The sequence below is a fragment of the Penaeus monodon genome, chromosome 29, assembly GCF_015228065.2.
Source record: "Penaeus monodon isolate SGIC_2016 chromosome 29, NSTDA_Pmon_1, whole genome shotgun sequence".
NCBI classification, from domain to species: Eukaryota; Metazoa; Arthropoda; class Malacostraca; order Decapoda; family Penaeidae; genus Penaeus; species Penaeus monodon.
The window spans coordinates 10,890,671-10,891,028 of record NC_051414.1 but is presented as its reverse complement, the minus strand read 5'-3'; the positions used below and the strand labels follow the sequence as shown (position 1 = coordinate 10,891,028).

Sequence of the window (358 nt, the reverse complement as noted above, 5' to 3'; positions counted from 1 at the left end):
CCTAAGAGATTTGCCTCTTAAGTAAGTCTTTTACCCAAATTTTGGTCCCCACATGAGCCATAAGGCACCCGGATTCAGAGAACTCATATGCTCTGGAAAAAGGAAGGAATCAATTCTGAGAATTAAAGAAAGGAGAAGGAGAGCAAAATGCAAATAAATATCCAAACTTACATCATCTTCTAGCTCCTTCAATTTCTCAAGTGCATCTTCAAGGTCACTCTGGGCCAGCTGCTTCATCTCCTTATCATTCTCTGGGTCACTGGCCATGCTACGGAGGTCATCAATGTCAGACTGAATTTTGTCAACCTGGAAGTAAATGTTATTTTATGATTATTGACATCTGAACTCAATGTCCCCA

The 358-nt window shown here is 40.5% G+C and overlaps 1 protein-coding gene across 1 annotated transcript in view; it reads right to left on the bottom strand.

Moving 5' to 3' along the window:
* The window catches only part of LOC119591952 (peptide chain release factor 1-like, mitochondrial), a gene marked incomplete in the record, with an annotated part of 10,835 nt that overhangs the window by 8,039 nt on the left and 2,438 nt on the right, over positions 1 to 358 (bottom strand). The window contains 1 exon segment of the mRNA XM_037940706.1: positions 172 to 306. Coding sequence (XP_037796634.1) covers positions 172 to 306 — 135 coding nt within the window.